The sequence below is a fragment of the Lagopus leucura genome, unplaced genomic scaffold (assembly GCF_019238085.1).
Source record: "Lagopus leucura isolate 7727_CA_CO unplaced genomic scaffold, USGS_WTPT01 Super-Scaffold_100157, whole genome shotgun sequence".
Taxonomy (NCBI): Eukaryota; Metazoa; Chordata; class Aves; order Galliformes; family Phasianidae; genus Lagopus; species Lagopus leucura.
In genome coordinates this window covers 26,293,448-26,313,376 of record NW_024962334.1, presented here as the reverse complement: position 1 = coordinate 26,313,376, position 19,929 = coordinate 26,293,448, and the positions used below count along the sequence as shown (strand labels likewise).

Sequence of the window (19,929 nt, the reverse complement as noted above, 5' to 3'; positions counted from 1 at the left end):
GGTTGGATTACATGGAGGTCCCAAAAGTGGCATAACTGTAGTATCTAATCTGGTCTTTGTTTTTCAAGCTTGATTACTGACTTTTTTTACTACGAAAAGTCTAGTAACTTATGTTAAACAGCATTTATTTTCAAATTACTTTGCAGGACCATTTTTAGAACTCTAGGATTTTTCACATTTTAAATAATACTCTTGAATTTGTTTTTTTAAATAAGAGGATAAACAAAAGTATATGGTTATATATTGACATGTTACTACTCCCAGGTTGGAACTGTAAGTTTTTACGATCTCAAATCCTTATAATAACATTTAATGGTGGCCTCATCTAACAGTCTTTCAAAGTGGCTGTCTTCAATAGCACCTATTTCTTTCAGGCTCAATGAGAAGAATGCTCCAATATATTGAAAGATGTTTTGAAGTTCTCTTGTCACTCTGGTAAACACTGACAATCATATTGCAGACTCATAGCATACTACAACAGAGTGTGCTGCATGCACATCTTTGTCAAGGAAATTTCACCTGCTATTGTGGAATACATCTGAACTCCAATACACTACTAGTCTGCATTACAATTTTACTCAATATCCTGAAATATCTTGTCATCTCTCAACCTCTTCTTTGGATAGGCAAAAGAAAAAGGAAAAAGTGGAGAAAATATGTATAAAACTGAACCACAAAAAAGTAAATTTAAAGGTGTTTCCAAAGTTGATTCACTTTTCTAGGCCAGAAACCACAGCAGCAGAAAGTCAAAAATGTTAACGGAAGAAAACTTCTTAGGTCTTTTAATACAACCTGCTGTTTGAAACTTCCCAATGAACTTCCTGTCTCTCACTAATGACTACTAATAATTGATGTCCACCTGTTGAAGCCAAGTCAGCATAATCAAATTCATCATAATAGCATGAATCAGTTAATTATAAAACTAGTAATAAGACCAATGTTCTTCATAGTCAATCTTGATAAAAACACAAGAATTCAGAACAGAGTTAGAATTTCTAATGCAAAACAGTTCTGAATTTAGATGGTCCATGTAATGTAATAGAAAAAAAAAAACTCAAAAATCAAGCTATCCCACATAACTGTTGCTTTGTATCACTGTAATATCAAATATAAAACTTAACATGAACTTGGAGATTTATTAACAATTAAGCAAATCTACATTTAGGTGACCACAAGGAATGTTATCTTTAACTAGGGATTAAAGCAGCAGTTCCCCATTTCCATTTTCACTTTTTCACTTGTTAGATGATTCCATATTGCAGATCTCTTTATCATTTTAACTACAGTATTTGATCATACTTACAACAAATCCTTTTTTGATAAAGTTCTATTGCTTTCAACAGCTCCATACATGTTCTCTGAATTGAATGGAACAGCTGGAATTAAAACAGAGTAAACAAAAAGATTTTTAAGCGTATGCAAGAAACACTGAAGATTAAAACACAAAAAAAGAGCTTATTTTAAATTTTGTTCAAATACTAGGAATTTGTATTTTCTTCTTAAATATTGAGTAACCTTTCCCTTTTGAAAGTATATTTGCCTTAATTGTGTATTTTTTCAATCACATTATCCATTGAAACTATATAGACAGATCAGTCAAAACATACAGAAGGAAAATAAAGACAAAAAACATTTTGGAAACAGACCAAACAGTTGATATTCAACCAAAGTACTAATGATTTGTTTTTAGTTAATACCTTTTGATACATATGAAGACATACTAATCATTGTTTTTGAACACCCTCCAACAAAATACAAGGTTAGCAAAATGCCTATCTGCAGTTTCACTGAGACATGTTAAGGGGCAACAAGTACACTAAATTTTTAATACCACAAAGGAAAGTGGAACAAATTCATATGATTATGCCAACAGTAAAATTTTTTATTTTAAAGTATACTTCTTACTGTCACAGCTCTGGTTTTCTAGACAAAATGATAAAGCAGCAGTTTCCCAAGAAAGTATAGAAAAAACATCATTCTTGATTAAGTTCTGAGAATTAACAGGAAAACAGAAATTACCACTCCTTTCTGTTCATCTAAAACCTGCAATTTCAACTTCAACTTTGTTATTTTAAGTACCATGCAAATAATAGCAAAATGGACTGTTGGCACAGTTACTGTCATCCTTTGGCACCTGCTTAACCTCCTTATGTATACTAGGACCTTGTCTTTTAAGCAGAGAGCATGACTTGCAGCTGAAAAGCTGCTTAAAACTTTTTTTTTTTTTTAATCTTGTAAACAAATTAACCTATTTATAATCCCACATGAGGTAACAAAGTGTCCTGTCTGATGAATCTGCAACACAATAACCACAAGAACTCAGGTGTCCATATTTATAAAATACTGTTTCAGCCCCTCTAGCTTGTTTCACAACAATACTTCCCACTTCAAACCTACCACGAAAGCCACATGCATGCCTAGAATCCTCTAAGATATGTCAGTTATCACTACCACAGTTAGTGTACAAATATTTAGGTGTTGTAAGTTTCTTGTACTTCATCATAAACACATAAAAAACCCAAAAATCCTAATTCAGTGATTTTCTAAGAACAATACAATTGAAATTTAGCTGGACAATAACCCAGTTATTACACTTCAGAAGTCCATTATCTATCTTTTTTTGATTTAGCCAAAGATGTTTAGGCTCTTCAGTTTGTAGAACCTTGGCTCTCTTCCAGCGTAGCTGAGGGTACTGACAGCAGGACTGTATTTGCCACTCATCAGGATTACATTTCCCAGTTACTCTTCAAAGACTCAGGAACTGCCTTTTCTCATGCTCACAAACAGTAATCTGTACAAAAACCTCAGAGAGCAGACTGCACTATGCACCAATTCCTGATAATAAACAAAGGATGATCTGCTGTTTCTCTTGACAACAGAAAAGAAAAAGCCTGCCACCAAAACCTGAAAATAAGATGAGAGATGTCAGATTTCAAATAAAATTTTGTCTTACAAAAATGCCACTGTATTCCTTGTGTCTCCCTAAGTACTTTTGTCCAAAATTGGAAAGGATACTGTACAAAAACAATGATAAAAATCTATATAGATTATCATACAGTATGTATAGGTACATATCTTAGAGACTTGATGGAAATTAAAACATCTTAGAAGTTGTGAGAGAATAGTTATTACTCAGACATTACAAACCTCTAGTTTTGCATCCAGATCTGCATCTGAAGCCACAACATGTTCATCTTCTTTTTTTCCTGTGACTTTTATAAGGGTTTGCTTTGTTTTCCAGTATTTCTGTTGCATTTTATTAACCACAGATTTTTCTTGGCTTTGAGCATATTGATCATAAAATTCCCTTGGATAATTGCTAAAATATTAAGAAACAAAATAACAGAACTTCAACATGATGCTGAAAAAGTAAATCTAACAAACTATATTAATAAATTTCATATAGAATATGTCACGTATATCTATGCATGTGTATTCTAATATGCATCTCCCCATTATGCATTAGTAACAAAGTTATTAAAGCAGTACAAGTTCCACCAATATTTCCTATCCTCCTTCGGAAAATAATACACTGCATTTAATCTGAACGCCTTGGACACGTAATATTGCCAAATAATCAATTGCTAAAAATCTTCCCAATGCATTATAGAATAATTTACAGTCCCTTAAACTAAAATTTGTTTTTATACAACGGGAAAGTTTCAAACAGCACTAGTAGAACTGCTATTTTCATGCAATTTAAGCTGTGTCAGGATTTCACAAACATCATTTAAAGAATATCATGTAAAGAATGAAGTTACACTCTTCATTGTCATTTTTAAAATTGCATAAATAAAAAAAGAATATTTGTCTCTTTTTCTTTCTCCCACCTATGGGGGGGGGAGGGGGGAGAATTTTTACTGGCAGATGATTCTGCATTGCATTACTCTAGCAAAACCAATAGAAAAGTATAACATAAACACAAACTGCATATTCTACAATATGTTTAAACCATATGAAGCATAGAAAATACAGTCTCTCAATGAAATCTTGATCTCTTTCAGTAACAGTTATTTCACTATTATTTTCTGCATTAGTATATGTCCTTTCCCTTATTGCATAAATTAAGATCTGCAAAATCACTGCAGCTCATGAGAAATAATTGGTTTGTAAAATGTAATACTAGGAAAATTAAAGTCTTTGGTGCATATATTCCTAAAAAGGGTGGCAGTGCTACCCTACACAGTTACTGTAACTTTAAAAGGAACTTTGTTTGACAGGGATATGCCACTTGGTTCAATTATTTCTAATCAGTGAATTAAGAGGCAGTCAATCACCAAATGGATGATAAGAAATTTAACTGGAAATGAGCAAAGACAACATTCAAAATGCATACATACACTGCATTTCTTGGCTTCGTCCTCAAATTCTCACAAAAAGAAAAAGGTGTCACTCATTTAATTTTGCCCAAGCACCAGCCCAAAGAGCTTCATTTATTTGAATAAAAGATTTAGCTTAGAATAAAAGACTTTGGTGCTACAGGACAAAATAAACAACGCATGCCAAACATGACATTTCATATGTAGTTCTGCACAATCAAATCATTACACGCACTCTGGCAACTTCAGCCTACCAAATTAGGTCAAATCTATACTGACCTGACTGATGTTGCACCTCTAAAAGACAGAATTTACAATATCTAATAAATGACAAAGACATTTAGACCCTTGCCAAATCCCCCTGCATTATGAGAAAGCTGAATATAATAGTTTAACTAGTAGTGTAATATTACCTTAAAGAAGAAAATAAATAAATAAATAAAGTAAAATTGAACCAATTATGTGGCAGTACTAAAGCCCTAGCTACGTGCCAGTTGTGTGTTTTAATCTATGCTGCAGCTGTGCAAATAACTGGTATCTCAGTTCACTGGTCAACTGAAGAAAACACCATAATTCATTTGATGTCAACCTCCCTTAATAGCTGCCTTGTTTGAGATCACTGGAAATTCTGATGATATGCAGGGAAGAATAAAAATGAGCTATTAATGCAAGATCACAAAAAAAAAAGTTCTGGGATTAATAGAGATTCCTGAATTAAACAGATAAAGAAATTGGAGAGAGATGAAGAACGCAATCATCTACCACAGACAAACTCAACTACTAATGTCATTTGGAGAAATATCTGGCTCCTGCTTATTCTTAATGTGATTATACAAGGCTTGCTCATAAATCAGTGCCTCCTATCAGTGCCTTTCAATATGTCAGCCTATGTCTTCAGAGGCGGATGCTGGTGGTATGGCAGTAGAGGTCGTACCTCCTCAGCAATACGCCGTTACATGTTGTTGCCATGAGACAGATGGCAGCAGAGAGGCAGTCTGACAAAATAGCATCTGATATGGAAGTGCATATGAAGCAATGGTTCATTGCTTAAAATGATAATTGCTTCAAAACACAATTCCTCCATGTGGAAAAATAATAACATTCAATAACATTCATTGGTCTATGCTGAATGTTCATGGAGACCAAATAGTGCCTGGTAGTACCGTGAAAGTTGGACTGCATGAGCAACATTTTCCTATCAGTAACACCGTCATAGCAGTAGTAAAATCTCTGCTGGGGCAGATTCTTAAGAGCATGGCATGCAGGTGCTTGTTCATCTCTGGTGAAAATGCATAGCTACTGGTGGTGACTGTGTTGAGATCTAGTGCTTTATAGCTGAGAATTTGCTCTATCAAATAGCGTTATTATGTTCTTTGTATCTGTTATTTCCATGGAAATAAACAGGAAGCATTACTTCCAGAGTGATCTACGTAAAGCTTTCATTATCTAATGAAATATTTGGTGGATAATTTTTATTGGTAGGCTTTTGTCAACATCTTTTAAAATTTTTATTTGGATTTCATGTCAAACAATCACAGGTATACTTAGGTTTCACTAAACAATGAGAAAAATAACTAAAAGAATGATCTAGTTTTATTTGGTTGTTGATAACAGATATATCTCTTGAAATAAGATGGCTTACATACTTCCTACCATTAGGTAGGACATTTTTAACGCACACAATTTTTAGCTTTGTAGTCAATTCACTTGTTTTTCCATTCTTCAGGAAGTTGGCAGTTTTTCACTTTCTGTTTTTATTCTTTTTAAATAAAATATCTACCAGCAATCATATAAATACTAGATGCCAGAACATAACGCACGATAGACTCAGGCAGTGACAGATCAGCACACCAAACACCATTACCTCTTCAGAATAATAAAAAATGATCAAGGCACTTACTACTTATGACCATCCATGCTTCTTATTTTCTTCAGACGCTAAATAAATAAGAAATTATCAGTTAATACAAATATCTTTAAAATATAATTCTCACGTTAGACAACAGAAACATTGCTTTTCCACACCATGTTGTAGCATCTTGCATATCATGTTATGACAGAAGATTTTTCCATTTGCAGACCAAATGCTTTCCTCATGTAACACGCAGTTCTCACCTGTATCTATGGCACACACATTTAAGTGGTGTTGCTGATTTTTATATTTTAGCAACCCTTCCAAACAAATAAGTTTACCTGGCATAAATTAAGCAATTTTTGACTCAGCAAGCCCAAAGTTTACATTAGGAATAATCCTCAGTAAACTTTTTTTTCCCCCTAGAATTTTAGTCACAATGCAGTTCAGCTACTTGTTTCACCAATGCCCCGCTGATCTACTTTTGAGAAAAACTAGCTTCGTCATGTCTTGAGCCATGGATGTGAAATCTAACCACCAGACAGTTTTTCTCAGAAGGGCACCATAACTCCAGTGAATGAAATATGATTTGCATGTGTTTAGATTTTAAATTTTAGAAGTTAGTATTTCCAGTTTGGATACTCAGTGAGCTGTCCAGATGGCATGCACATCATCAGTAATGGAGCACACTCCTCCTAGGCGAAATTTACAAATCAAGCCAGACACTTCTTATAAAAAAAAGAGAAAAAAAAAACCAACAAAAACACAACAGAAAACAGCACCTGGCATCTCCTCTGTTACTTCCAGAGAAGACTCTCTGGCACTAATCTGGGAGAGAATGAACAGGGACTACAATGGGGAATTATGATTGGCAATATAGCTAACAAGGTACTGCCTGAAGACAGTATGGCAAGCACTGAAATGAAATGGGACTGGCACAGATTGCAGGGATTCGGACATGGCTATGCAAACCTGAGAACTTCCTGCAACTGTGAAGCACATATACTCCCATTTGCAGCCAAACAGAGCCAAATCTCAGATTTTGGATTCTAGCCTCTCTGTTCTCTGTACCTGTGAAACTTCCTGGCGAAGTTCCATAAGATGCTGGAAGACTATAACAGAGCAGGATATTTTCCTGAAATTGAATTTTTGTGAAGTGCTCATAAGCTGCAGGAGAGATGGTGAGAAAATTCATAACCCCTGCCTTCCAAGCAGAGCCAAATGGTAAGGTCAATGACCAAAGAACAGAGAGGAAGAAAGAACTGCTTTGGATTACTGTTTGTCTTACAGCACTGTCATGTCAAACAACATGCAGAATGGACAGCAACAGGCATGTCTTTGCTTTAGTTTTTACAGAGTTACAAAGCATAGGCAATGTTAATTCCAGTTTTCTAATAGCTGTCTTGACTTTATTGTTTAAATACAGGTACTCCTTAAGTCAACATGTGCAAGAGATAGGAACACAGGATTTGGCTTGATTACACACCCATGACTCAGTTATTGAGCAGCATGCTTGGTTTAACAGGAAGCAAAGAACAATCTATCCAGGTAAAATGATGTGCACACAATATGGAACAAAGCGTAACTATCAACAAGGGGAACAGGTCTAAGGCACTGACCTTAAATACTGTACACACTCACCTTACTCTCCTAGAAACCAGCAACCTTAAAAAAAAAAAAAAAAAAAAAAAAAAAAAGAAGAGATAAGGTGACATTGAATTCTCATTTTGCAAGCACAGCTCACATTCTTTTTTCCTGAATATCTGACCTTATATTTGACTCTGAGGACTTTCCAGCTGCATTCCAAGTCCTACATCACACCTCTATGCCCTTTGTGCAGTATTTTTGTAGTTTCGAGTGCCTGAAAACAGTGTTAGTGGTATGAAAATGAAGGCATGTGCTTCTGGACCCACTGTGTGACATGAAGGCACATAAGAAGTTTGAAGCTTCAAGGCCTGATGAGACAGTTTCATATGGCTATGTAGGGTGGAGTCTTACCTATACTGGCTGCTATACTCCCGGCATGCAGTATCACTCAAATCACACTGAGAGAGAAGGGTCCCAGAGACCTCTAGGTGATATAGACATAAGCCTGCCAGAGAGATTGCAGCAGTTCAACAGCGGGAACCGAAAGCAGCACACTGCTGAAGCTCAGTCTTTGGGTCACTTTTATTTCCAATGCAGAATCAGCTTTTGGTATGAATGAGTATTGAGGTTGTAGGGACAGCTCAGTGAGTGCTGGCCTTGAGTGAAAACAGCTGTAGTTGCTCAGAAAGAATCACGTGATTTTTGACTGAGTTTGTGGTTTATCACCTATAATATCCATCACAAAGAGTTCCTTGATACCATTCATTTCAGATGTTGTTCAAGGAACTTTCATAAAGAAATAAGTTATGTTTCAGCTGAGTTTCACTTCTCTCACTGGCTGGAAAACCAGAACGTCTGCTACAATTCTGCAGTTCTTTTAGCTGTTAATCGAGACCACAAAACTGCACTCAGATTGGGCTCCATGTTCTTCACTTACACAGAGCTTGTTACTTGTAAGTTAGATACACTTCTGAGATATTTACAGGACTGCATACTAATTTCATTTCATGTTTTAGCATCACAGTTTAGCTTTACTGAGATGAGAACAGTATTAATTAACACATTAAAAGACATTAAAATAAACAAAAAGGAAAACAGGAATATTTACTAGTGCTGGACGTAGCTGGATGTAGTACTACAGGAATTCTTGTGTTTGTATCTGAGTGCAACTGCAAATGTACTTTCCCTGAAAACTGCAGTCAAAATTAACTTATGCCTTCATGTACTTTCAAATATAAAACGAACTTAATTTGCCACAGGAAAGTTGATGTGAGAGACTCTAAGACTAAAAAGCATTTTGGTAAACAATATTATGCTGACCTGGAAAAAAAATAGCATCCACCACCCCACTGGAAAACATTTCATTCAGAAAGTTTCCATTACCTTTAATGATAAAGAGCAGTGCAACATTCATTATCTCTGTGAAAGACATCTAACAAAAGATAGGGACACTCTGAATAATACGGAAAAAAACAGCAGCAAGCATAGGTGCTACGGATCTGATGTCTTCTTCACACTGTGCTCATTCTAGAAGTGCTACCCAGAGTTTTGAGACAGACAGATGCTACCACAGCTTCAGTTTTAAACCTAAGCCTGGCCTGATCCACAAGGAATCTACCTGGAAGACAAGGGATCACAGTGCTGGAACACCCATCTCTGTAGGAGCCGGGCCCTATTAGCCCTGCTGAACCCCTAAAGTTCCTCACTGGCCCTGAAAAACTACAGGAGGCCTCAACACTATGTTTTGCAGTCCCCTGCGTGTGGACTGGCACCAGAAAGGCTTGCATCCTGGCAGCTTGTGCCTGGCACAGTCACTGGCTTGGATGCTGAAATAGTACCCAGCTGTTTCTAAGTTCAGCCTGGCTTTGGGAGGAGCATAGCTGCGTTCACACTGCATGCTGCCAGAGCTAACAAGGCATGCTGGAACCCTGCATGCAGCCAGCCATGGCATCTCTGCATTTGTGGTGGTTTGTCTGGGCTGTGGGCTATTTACCCACAAAGTATTTACACAAGTAGCCAAAACGGTTGGAATGCACTAAGAACTTCATAATATTGCTGGCCTACTGCATCACACTGCTTTCCTACATGATATTTTAGTAGCCATGTTGCTGGAAGGAATTCACTTGCAAATGGTGCTTCTGTTCCACATGATAAATGGAAATCCATGGAAAATTCTGTTTCTTTCACCCTCTCAAACCATTTCAAATAGATCGCCAACACTCTTCTCTGCAAAAAGGAAACTGCTAGCTTGATGTTTCGAATAATTAAGTCTTTAGCATTCCCTAAGCTTCCCCTCCATTCCATGTTCTCTGTGTGACTGCCTTGCTTCTCTTTTTCAGTTTTATTATACTACCGTTTGCTGCATCATGGGTTATCTGGTTTCCCAAGAGCTGAACAATATTATCTATTATATTAACATTACTCAGAAACATTTAACATTCACTGAAAAAGAAAAATTAAGAAGCATCATGCGGCAAGGTGAAATTCAGATCTTAATGCTCTTTCAGTTACGTGGAACTTTAAATAAATCTTTTCTCCCCATTCAAACATCTGTTCTTTGCTGAGCATTGCTTACGTAGCTCTTACACTAATCCTCAGTCAACAGATTCTATAGGAGAAAGCAGGAAGCAACAAGAGACCACAAACAGGAATCTTTCAACCATGAAGACTGAATCTAAAACAGTGGGGATTCAATCACAACTTCTTAGAACTAAGAGATGACCTCAAATCCTTGCACAGCTGTTACAAGCGCTGATCTAAAGATGAAATTTAGCATTTAAAACTGACCTAACGTAGTTACATAGGATGGCAGTTAATTGAACAGTATATTCTTAGATCCATCTAGAAGCAAAGGAATGAAAGAACAGAATGAGAGGCAGAGCAGAATTCAGCAAGCCTGATACGATGTGCCCATGAGAAAGGACAGATGGGTTTGCACTTTTACTGATAATCAGCACTATGCTCTCAGTTTACTTTCCTCTCAATGCAGCTGAAGTGTTCTGAAGATTTTCTAGTTCCATCAAACTCTCCACACTTTAAAGTCCCCATGCCTTATAACTACAAACATGGAAGAAACATGCATTGCAGTTGATTCACTTAAGTGTTTGTATTAAAACAGTAATTTCTCAATAAACTTTTAATAACTGTAATTTGTACAGTACCACTAGACAACAACAAGAGAAAACAAAACCAAAAAACTGTTAGGAGTTCTACATGCAAAAGAGTGTTAGTTTCATGTATGTAAAATAACCCGATGAGAAGAAAATCTGTGATCTGCTTAGGTGAGGGAAGCAATATCATCTGTGCTCTTCAACAGCTATTGGCTGACAACCTGTCTCCTCTCCTCTGCTCCCTGAGAGCTGTGATTAAACCGAATCAAGGAAATGGGTCTTTCACTGCAAAAAGAAGCTTAGGCAGGTCCCAGTTCTATCTGTCTACAAACACACAGACCCAATGAGTCAGGAGCTTCAAACCATGCATCACTTTGCCTTTTGCAAGCAAAATCAAACAGAGTGGCCTATGGCTCTGAATTAGCCACATTGTCAACACATGGAAACAGCAAAAACTGGGGTCAGGGTCTATACAGGCACTCAGCATCAAGATTATACATAGCTAGACTTACAGTTATAATGATTTGTCTGACTGCATGACTAGCTGCCACTAGATAAACTCAGATAAAATGCAACTCAGATAAAATAAGTTAATGTTGATATGACAAATGACAAGATTTAATTTTTCCTCTAAAGCTCTTAACACTCACCACTGATGTTCTAATCCTGCAGAATCATCCACGCTTAGCTTTAAATCCGCACTTTCATTCTGTTAGTCTACTTACTGATGCATTTATTTACTACTTCAGAAAGTTTGCAGAACTGTTGTGCAAGTGTGGCACTAGAGTTTCTCCCATCCACTACAACTTTTTGCCTATTCCTTTGCCTTCAGACACATCTTATGTACTATCCCCAGCTTCTCAGAAGAATCTGCAGTCTTATGAGGGAGAAGATGTATAAATGCAATTACTCCTTCAATCCACTTCAGGAGCTGACATCTAAAAAGATGTTGAATGCATTTGTAACAGAAGCGCCAAGAAGCAGCATGCTTTACACAGAAAAGGACTGCTGATGTTTTCCAGCACCTGAGTGGTTATGAGAGTGAAAGAAATTCATGCTGTTTAACCCCCTTCACATAATTGGGGTACAGTATAACTCTAAACTTCTGCACAGACCGCTAACAGAATCTCCAAGGAGCAACTGGGAGCAATCAAACCAGAACCCTACTGCTCCCTGAGCAAACAGAAATGGTAGTTTCTGACCTGGCACGCAAACTACATGGCTAAGTCATACAGAAAGAATGCTGCTCTACTTGGCTTCTCTTAGAACTGGGGTTTCATGATGGTCAGTCAAACCATCAGGGAAACAGACTGACCAGCACACCGATTAACACTGTGCATGGGACATGGCACGTGATGCGAGTCCACTGGAACCAATTTTCTCTTTCACTGCAAACTCTTCTGAAACTAACACGTATTGATATGATTTACTCCATTTCCTCTTTCTCTCTATGAGGGTTACAAAAGACTGACAAAAACTTAACATTTCATTTATGTGTTTGTCTTGATCCTTTAAGATCTCAAGACAAGAAATACTACCAACACAACTAGACACGCAAAGCAAACCAACCAGCCAACAACAGCGAACTCAAAATAGAAACTGGAGCCCATTTTACATTTAGTTGGAGCCTACATAGCATTCTTTGCTGTCTTTTTCAGGCTGATCAATTGCAGGGAGAACAAGCCACAGTAATAAAAGTAGGCACAATAAATGACCATGATTCTGTGATTAAGGACTTGAACCATCAGAAGTCACACATAAGGTATGAAGAAATCTGGAGGTCTAGATCTTCATTTTTCAGCAATAGCTGGGGACCTATCTGCAAACAACAGACCCAGCAAAATTAGCAGAACTATTAACATTAAGTATGTAATGACCCACCTTTCACTGTGCATTAAGCTGATTGTTAATAATTTCTACACAAGGCAGATGACCAATAGGTACTTCACTGAGTACTCTAAGAGTTACTTTATTCTAAAAACAATTATTATGCTTCTAATATGGAATAATTACTGCAGAACGCACAATTAAAATAGGAAATTACTCTGCTTAGTTTCCTGATGCAGTCAAAATTGAGGATGACAGCCAGTGCCTCATTTCTTTTGTAATCATTTGAATTTTTTTATTTCTCTATTCTCAATACGTATAATTTACTAGAAGACAGTTGTGGATAAATACAGTAAATTTGCACGTTAGAAGTTTACCATGCACTTGTACCCTGAAACTGAGTATAAATATATCTGAGCTGCGCTGCTTTCTGGTATTAAGAGTTGCTAGAGGTAAGTTTCAGCTGACATGAAGATGTGAAAATGTGACAATATCACTGAGTTTTTTAAACCTATTTTTGCTCCCATGTGAGTGCAAGGACCAGATCAATTGCTATCATTCCTCCTTTTTTTTTTTTAAATATTGGTACTATGTGCCTGCAAACTATATCAAAGAGTATTAAGCCATAAATTTAGAGGCATGGGTAATCTCCATCTTCTCAGAGCACAACATATACAGAATTGAAAAACAGAGCTGCTTTTTTGGTTTTTTAACAACTGAAAAATAAATTCTTATAAACAGTGTTTTATCTCAAGAACATAAGAATGGTAACGTGTAGTCACAACATGGTACATGTAGTCTCAGAGCAAAATATTTCAAATAAGTGCTATTTGACTCACAGTTGCCTGATCAGCAAGTAAACAACAGTCCTTTCCAGATAAACCGCACAAATCTTTCACTGTTTATATATAGAAAGACATAGATATTTAGACACACGTAAAACTCATTTTAAACCACTTCTGATTACACTGGTTTTTCAGAAGCTGTTTGTGAAATAATACAAGAACAGCAAATAGTATCAGCTTGTCCTCAGGCAACAGCTTCCGCTTGACTACTAGTTTTCCATTTATATTTGTGAGAACACTGAGCAAAGAATGTCCTTAGGAAAGAGACGGGTAAGTACAGTAAATAAGTAATGTATGTATCTCATGGAAGAAGTTGAGTGGCGGGTCTAACATCACTCTGCAAATGAGCAAAACTGGGGATATATGCAGTCCAGTATTTAATCTCACTCTAAATGCAGATTCACTTCATTTCTCTGAAATTATTATCCAATTGTTTTGTAATATGCATTTGTTCTTCTAGCTTTAAAATGGTATTTTTAAATTTAGTGGCCAAATACTATTAAAGAAAGTGCCATATGGAACACCTGCTGTGCATAGTTTATAAAAGACAATATGAAGACAGTTTCTCTGACACGTTCTACCCATAACCAGTCTAGAGTGTTAATGTTAGGAACCCTTCCCTTCGTAGAACAGATGGAAAAAGCAGAGGATGTACAAAAACTCACGAAACCTTTTTCACACCTATGCTGTCACAAATATGGTTCTAAAGTTCAAACCAACACCTCTCTCATTTAGATGCCCTATTTGCTGACATCGTCAACACTCAAGAGTCTGCCTCTTTCTTTCCTTTTCATCAGTGCAGATGTCAGGAAGCAATGCTATTATACCTGAGGGGGAACAACGCAAGGGTAGAGAACAGGAAAAATAATCTTCTCTATAATTCCTCACGAGATCTTTTCACATCAGTGGGTAAGAAATTTGATTAACAAAACAGGTATAGCATGCACAGCAAAACAAGAAGAGGCGATCTTCTTTCACTACACTTTGAGTCAAGACCACGATCAATACAGTCTGTATATCCCTGGCAGATGCACAGCCCTCTCAAACTGTGCTTTATTGCTCTCAGAGCCTGGCACACTTGCTGAATGTTTCCCAAGCAGCAGTGATGCCTATGAAGCTACTCACAGGATGGACCTGGGCACTGTTTCAGTGACTGGGAACAGACAGTTCCCAAGTTGACGTAAAAGCTTGCATAACCGGTCAAAATGCCCCTCGTTTTCCATGCCTTACAATAGCCGCAGGAAAAGCTACTGTGAGACTACTGCTAGAAACATGCAAAAGGTCAAATGTCTCCACTGCTCTTGACTACACAGTTCTTTGTTTAACATTCTGCACTCTCCAGGCTTTTGTATTTTAATGCTTCTGCATCCCATGGCATAATTGTGTCTTTAAAGTGATTTTATAGTTAAGCAGCTGCAAAACATCCTGAAGAACCAACTTCAGAGCCATGCTGCTGGAGAAGACTTTGAAAAAAGTATTAAAGAGTCTTTGAGGATATTTCTTGATGTTTAGCATTAGCTGAGATACAAGCACATTTTTCTGCCAACTCATACCAAAAGCTTTCAACACCAGTTTAAGAGTGACAAGAGCTGTTATTATTCTGCTCTTCCAGAAAATGTTACTTGGGAAATCATTAGAACAATTTAGCAGCCTTGTAAAGGGTGCAGAACAGAAGAATGGGCAAGACAGGCATGCTTGAGACTACTAAAGGGGAAAAAAAAACCAAACAGCCCTGTAATATGGTTCAAATGGAATTTTACTTTGCAATATGTGACTCTCAGCCTCTACTTCCTACAGTGATATAATCTTATGCAAAAAAAAAAAAAAAAAAAAAAGTGTAAAGAACTAATTTTCCATATGGAGAACTGATTTTCTTGAATGTGCAAAACTTTAGTAGTATGTATATCTGAATCTCAGTTCTCATGAAGACAATGGAGGAAATCCCTTTCATCTAAAAACACTTCTTTCATTCTTAAGAAGCAGGCAAATTCCAGTTGCAAGCAACTGACTTTTCACTACGCTGTCTTTTGAACCCTTCTGGAAATAACTTTCACATACGAAGCTTAAACAGTAAGGTAGCTTTAAACAAGATTTGACAGCATTTAACTGCCACATCACCTTCAGATAAAACTTGCCATGGGAAAAACACAACTGGTTTTACCAGTTATGGCACCTCACTACACAAGAGATCCCCATAGCTTTACAGTGAGTTCCTTTTGTATCAGTATTAGCATAAATCTCAAATCATAAAGTCACTAAGGTTAAACCAGTAGGCTAATAGGGTATTCAAAATGTTAACGTCTAAATGAGACATTCCTAGACTTCATGCTAAATACTAGAATCAAAACTGCAGCTCCTCAGCTAGTGCCAGGAAGAAAACACTATCAGAAGGAACTTCCACTCCCTGGAACTCTGAATAGAATTGAAAAAGAGTAGATTAACAGGGAAATCAGGTGAAAGACCATAAACAAATCCAGCCTATTATTTTCTCTGCCCAACGCTTTGGAAAAGTGATCAAACACTTTCAACAACAGCTTTGTTGCACCAGAACAGCTTACTTCCAAGAAGTTTGCTGTGGAACAAGAGCAAGTCCAAATTAAACTAGATCCAATTAGCACAAAACTCAAGGAGGAAGATATATGAATAAAACATAAGGAAAACAAACAAACGAAAAACCTGAACAGGTGCTTCCCAGAAACAAATTATTGCCTTGCTTTACAGCAAGACTTGTGGATAAAAGAAAATGGTAGTTAACCAAACAGAAGAACTACACTCACACCAAGCTCCAGAATATCAACATGGTGTCATCTGGGACAGGGGACTCCACGGTGCACCTCTGAGATTGTCTTTCTCAGCTATAAATCAGAACTGGATGCACTGAGGCAAAACTGAACGCTCAAGGACTCGTACAGGCCCTGAGCCCACAGCACCAGGTGACAGGAGACTTACTTACACTTGGTGCTGAATGTGTACACAGTACTACAAGCTAAAAAAGACCACAGCACCCTTCATACTCTCCTCTTACTAAAAACTGATTAACTAATTTTCTTCTTTTTATTCTAACCCAATGTATGAGATTGACAGCACTCACACACCAGTGTGATGGATGCAGGTCTGGTTATCGAGATCAAACAAAACAAGCTCCGAATGAGAAGTATTCTGTTACAATTATTCCAGTGTCACCAGCTGTAGGTGCCCGCTGTGCACCTGACCCTGCGCAGGCACCAGAGGCACGGCCCCGGGGTCACAGTGGCGGGCAGCCCGAATTTTAACCCGGCAGCAAAGCCGGAAACCACGGAGCAGAAGCGGCCGTTTTCCTCCCCATCCTCCCCGCTTCCAGTGGGCACCGAGCCAGGGAGGATGTACGGGAGGAAGGGAGGCAGAAACGGATAAATGCAATAATCACGATGAGATAACCGCCTGGCGGGAGGCAGGGGGAAGATGCCATCTTGCACCTCGCCGATTTTAACCCGGAGGGCACCAGCGCCTCAGGCCCGGCCGCCGCGCCGCCTCCTTCCCCCCTGGGCGGGCAGGCAGCGGGGGGGGAGGCTGCCCGCCACCGGCTGCAGCCGGCGGAACCCGTTTCCCCAGCAGGTCCCAGCGCGGAGCCCGGCGGGGCCCCCTTCTCCGCACTCACCTTGCCCGCGGCCGAGGAGCTGAGGGCAGGGCCGAGCCGGAGGCACCGCCGCCACCCCTCCAGGTGTTCCAGCGCCGCCGGCGTCACGGCGCCGAACGGAGCCGCCTCTGCCAGCCCCGCAGCGGGGCGGAGTCGCGCCGCCACCCGCCCAGAGGCCGAGGCGGGAGGGCGGTGGCTGCCCGGTGCTGGCGCCTGGGCCGGCCGGCCGTTTCCTGGCGCTGGGCTCGGCCCGGCGCGCTCTTCCTCCTCCGTCCCGGCTGCGCCCGGAGGGAAGGCGGAGGGAGGGGCTCACGGGCTGGGTCCGTCGGGGACTCTTCACAGCGCCTCGGCTGAAAAGCGAGAGCCTCTCCTCGTCGCAGCCTTCTGGGGCTGTGGGTACCGCGCGAGGTACGACGAGGAAATAGTGAAAGGTGGTGACTGGCAAAGCCGCCAGTCATCAAGAGAGTGGGATGGTCCTCCGGGGGAGAAAACAGGTGGCAGCCTTGGGACGGAGAGTGTGGGTTGTGGGATGCGGTCGGAAATGGGCTAGTAGGGATTTTGGAGTGGGCTGCTTCAAGTGAACTGGGTTTGAAGCTGAAGTCTGAGCCTAACATGAGGGGAGAAGTTGAGGTGATGCTTGAAAACAGGCTGAATAGTTGGTAGGTAAAAGGGGAAACAAGGGAGCACCAAGAATGCAGGGGGGGAAATACCCCTCTGAAATGGGGCATCTTTAGCTGCCTTGAAGAGATCTGTGAGATCAGCGCAACAGCAGCAGTGGGAACAGGAGTGAGGAGGCAAGGTAGAATTGGTGGGGCCCGAGGAACGGGGTAAGGAGAGGATGAGAAGAGAAACCAAAAGGAATGGAAATAAGGACGCTGATGGGAGGGAATACCTGCTGAACCTTACAGTGGCCTGAAGCTTTTGTGTCAGCATCTTGGTGTTTCTGTGAGATGTAGCTGAACCACTGCTGGGAACCATATGTCTAGGTGTAGAAATGCAAAACCTACAGCAATAGAACTCACTGTCAGATAGTGATGGCTGTATAATCTGAGGAGTTCCAAGCCAGGCATGGAAGGTTGCAAGATTCCCTCCCTTACTCTGGTCAGAGCATGGACAGCAGATTATGCCTAAGTGAGGTGTACATAACAGTGTGCTGGCAAACTGGTGTACACAAAATAGTGTGCTGGAATGGATTTCTGACAGGAAATAATGTCGTTGCTTTCCAGAACTGCAGAAACCTCAGTTGAATAGCCTTTGTGTTTGTATCAGTAATACTGAGCAAATAATTTCATAGGAAGTGAGTTTTTTTCATGGCAGTCTCAGTCTTGAAGAAGAAGGTATACTTTTGGCATACTGTCTCGTAAACCTGCTTTCAGACATCTAACTTCTGTTTAGATTTTGTACAGTAGACAGTATTAGCTGTGCTGATCATCCAGAGCTTTTTAGATAAAATGCAGGAAAATAAGGCATTTTTTGAGGTGTAGTTTATCTGTCTTTAGTTAGATTAATTTAATCATTCTTTGGACTGGAATTCCCATGGGAATGATAAGGCAACAGGCTAAGGTGTATATACTTTCATTACGTGCATTACCTATTTAATCGTATTAATTCTTGTTATTACAGTTTAGGAGAAGAAACTATTCACAGAGTTACTAATGAGGGATGAAAAGTCTCTCTGCCATGGATGAGAATCTGAGATAACTTCAGCAGGATTTGGCATTGTTATTTAGTAATTTTTGCTCATCATCAAACACAAGAGAACTCTGTGTCTTTTAATGCAGTTTATGTGTGCAAACCACCCAGACTGTAAAAGGGTGGAAAAAATAAATCTCGCTGCATGTGAAGTAAGTAACTTGTTACTTACCAAAATTCAAAAGAAGATTTTATTTGGTAAATTTAAATGTAATATTTTTGTTAGGTGCACCAGAGTGAGGAAGGAAGGCAAGTAGTCCTGGAAAATCCTTGATTCTGAAAAACATACTTTTATAATTTAGGAACTATTTTATGCCAGCAGTTGTGTATGTGTATGAATATATCTAGAATGGGTGTTGTAGATTGGCTCATTTCTGTTTACATGAGGCTAGCATTTTGCAAGCTGCAGATACTTCTGGAATTATCTGTCTTAATCTTTTAAATTATTGTGTGAGATCACGTTATAAAATTAAACAATTAATTTTAAATCTGTTTTCTTTATGATGTAAGCATTTCATAGTCTTTTAGAATGTTTCATATGGTTTATCCCTAGACATGAATGTTATAAATGTAAGCAAGTGCCATCTGGTTGTTCTAGCACCTTTCTTATCTCCCATGGAGATATTTTTAGTGCAGCCGAAATACAGAAAAGAGTTACTGCAAATGATGCATGAAATAAGGTTTACCCACTAATTTTCACAAACTTTGTTCTTTAGCAAAGCTGAATGAATACATAAAAAACCCTGAAGCTCAGTGCTACGTGAATTCTGTTAACATTTTTTCCCATTGGAGCATCAAAACGCTCTTGTTGTTCACCTCAACTAAACAATTGATCCACTGACCTTAAAAAAAAAAGTCTGGACTCACCATTTTTGCTGATTTGTACAACACTATAGTCACTTGCAAACTGGTTCCCTGAGCAACACTGTAAAAATTATTGGAAGATGCAAGTAAAGTACAGCCCTCTAATATATCACTATTGGCCACACCAAAGTTGGAATGGTCGTGGTTCACTGGGAGACTGCCAACCCTTCCATCTTGCAAACCTAGAGCTTTTGTAAGGGTGAACTACAATAAATAT

General features: G+C 38.8%; 1 protein-coding gene across 3 annotated transcripts in view; it reads right to left on the bottom strand.

Moving 5' to 3' along the window:
* Positions 1–17,262, bottom strand: part of ICA1 (islet cell autoantigen 1) — a 68,656-nt gene extending 51,394 nt beyond the window's left edge. For all 3 annotated transcript variants that reach the window (XM_042888930.1, XM_042888931.1, XM_042888932.1), the window contains exons 1-5: positions 17,178–17,262; positions 7,813–7,836; positions 6,220–6,257; positions 3,148–3,319; positions 1,304–1,376 (exon numbers count right to left, since the gene is read on the bottom strand). In XM_042888930.1, the coding sequence (XP_042744864.1) occupies positions 1,304–1,376; positions 3,148–3,319; positions 6,220–6,236 (262 nt within the window). In that variant the 5' untranslated portion in view covers positions 6,237–6,257; positions 7,813–7,836; positions 17,178–17,262. The remainder of the gene's footprint in view (positions 1–1,303; positions 1,377–3,147; positions 3,320–6,219; positions 6,258–7,812; positions 7,837–17,177) is intronic.
* Positions 17,263–19,929: the final 2,667 nt, after the last annotated feature.